The sequence below is a fragment of the Macrosteles quadrilineatus genome, unplaced genomic scaffold (genome assembly GCF_028750875.1).
Source record: "Macrosteles quadrilineatus isolate MER2022 unplaced genomic scaffold, UCM_ALF_1.0 Scaffold_9__3_contigs__length_116548681, whole genome shotgun sequence".
NCBI classification, from domain to species: domain Eukaryota; kingdom Metazoa; phylum Arthropoda; class Insecta; order Hemiptera; family Cicadellidae; genus Macrosteles; species Macrosteles quadrilineatus.
The window spans coordinates 103147770-103149786 of NW_026542602.1; the positions used below are offsets into that span (position 1 = coordinate 103147770).

At 37.1% G+C, this 2017-nt stretch overlaps 1 protein-coding gene across 1 annotated transcript; it reads left to right on the forward strand.

Moving 5' to 3' along the window:
- The first annotated feature begins 453 nt into the window (after positions 1-453).
- On the forward strand, positions 454-1308 carry LOC129003692 (uncharacterized). Its single transcript, XM_054431991.1, has one exon. It carries the CDS (start codon positions 454-456, stop codon positions 1306-1308), a length of 855 nt encoding a protein of 284 aa, XP_054287966.1.
- Positions 1309-2017: the final 709 nt, after the last annotated feature.

Below are 2017 nucleotides of genomic sequence, written 5' to 3' on the forward strand. Positions count from 1 at the left end.
AAGGATATAGTTAAGACCCATCCAAATGTTACAGTATTGGAATTATCCTCAAACACACAACAAGCTACTGCAGATGCATGCTCATTGTCACTTCGAAGTATTCAAAGAATTACCGCAGAAGGAAACAAAAATCCTATACATAATAATTGTAGGAACCAATTTCTATCATCTACAAAAAAGAAGCCTCATAAAAAGTGGATTACAGGCCTTGACGGCTTTGACAGAGATGTCGTGCGACGTACTGTATTAGAGTTCTATGATCGAGGAGAATATGTGACCTGTGATAAACTGAAGAATGTTTTAAGAGATAAAATCGGGTTTAGAGGGGGGCGAGACTCTATGCGGAAGGTTTTAAAAAAATGTGGGTTCACATTTAAGAAGTGTAATGATGGTAGGCGTTTTTTAATGGAAAGAGACGACATAGTAACAGCAAGATTAGAATTCCTCCGAAAAATGCATGACTTAAGAGAAGATCCACTACAGCGGCCTATAGTTTACCTGGATGAAACCTGGATTAACCAAAATCATTCAAAGAAATACATTTGGCAACATTCGTCAAACGAAGGTGGTTTGCGTGTCCCAATCAGTAAAGGTTCGAGATTAATCATTGTTCACGCCGGATCAGCAAAGCACGGTTTCATTGAAGGAGCTGAGCTGGTGTTTCAGTCCAAATGTACAGGTGACTACCACAAGGAAATGAACCACGAAGTTTTCACAGAATGGTTTGTAGATATGTTGAAACTCTTAGATGAGGGGTGTATTGTTGTTATGGACAATGCCAGCTATCACTCAAAACTGAAAGAAAAAATTCCCTCTTCAAAGACTAAAAAAAAGGACATTACAGAATGGCTAACCAGCAAAGGGATACCTCACAACCCGAGACACACTGTCAGAGAATTATTAAACATCGTCAGAAGTCACAGAAAGGAATATAAAAGATTCGAAATCGATGACATTGCTCTGTGGATGGGGCATGAAGTGGTGAGACTTCCCCCGTACCATTGTCAGTACAACCCTATAGAATTGATTTGGTCACAGGTGAAAGGGGAGGTGGCAGAGCAAAACAAAACTTTTAAGATTAAAGATGTGAGAAATTTACTGGAAGAGTCTATTAAACGTGTTACCGTTGAAGATTGGAAAAACTGCGTGCGACACAGTGAGAATATTCAGAAAGAGGACTTTTTAAAGGAAATAGGCATCCGTGATGACAACTTCCAGCGTATCGTAGTTGATCTCCAGAACGACACAACTGACAGCGACAGTACCGATGACATTGATATGGAGAGCACAGACGGAATCGAATTCTAACAATATTGAAAACCGTGGCAATCAAAGGGTTAATATTGATTGTAGAATAATAATGTAAATGTTGTTATAATATACCAACATCAACGACTTTAATGACTATTAATAATGTTATATTAGAAATTAATTATTTTGTTTAGTTACTATTTTAATTAAATTATTTTTAATACTGCTAATGAAAATATTATTCTAATTTAGCTTTGATAGCTTTTAAATTTAAGCTGTAACCTTTTGATCTTTTAATTTTATTTTTTTAATATTGCTCAAATTGAGCAGTTTACAACGCCGAAAAAATGTCACCGCGAGTCCACAGACTCGCTGTAACAAATCTGCGGGATCGCTTTCAAAGCGATCTTTTGAAAACGTAACACTGATTCGCTCACTTATAAATACGTAAGTCCACGGGCTCACTTTTCCAATCCATGAGCAGAAATGAACCTTTGAGATCGTTATTGGTTGTATAGTGGTGTTTATAGGTGATTATAGCTCGATTGAAAATAGAAAAGTGGATATATATCCACTTTTCTGTCGAGCAGGTAAAAAGAATAAATAACAACTTTTTTTAATGGTGATGGATCTCTATAAGTCTTTAGTTACTCAGTGATCTAGTCACTGGGAGAAAAATGCTCCGTCAGAAACCTAGTACGTCACGGACTCCTTTTGCGTACTGGACGTTTGTGATAGGCGTCATTGCGTCCATTTATTTGTTTGT

Coding starts and splice junctions, on each gene's coding strand:
- LOC129003692 (XM_054431991.1), top strand. CDS start 454: ATGCATGACTTAAGAGAAGATCCACTACAGCGGCCTATAGTTTACCTG.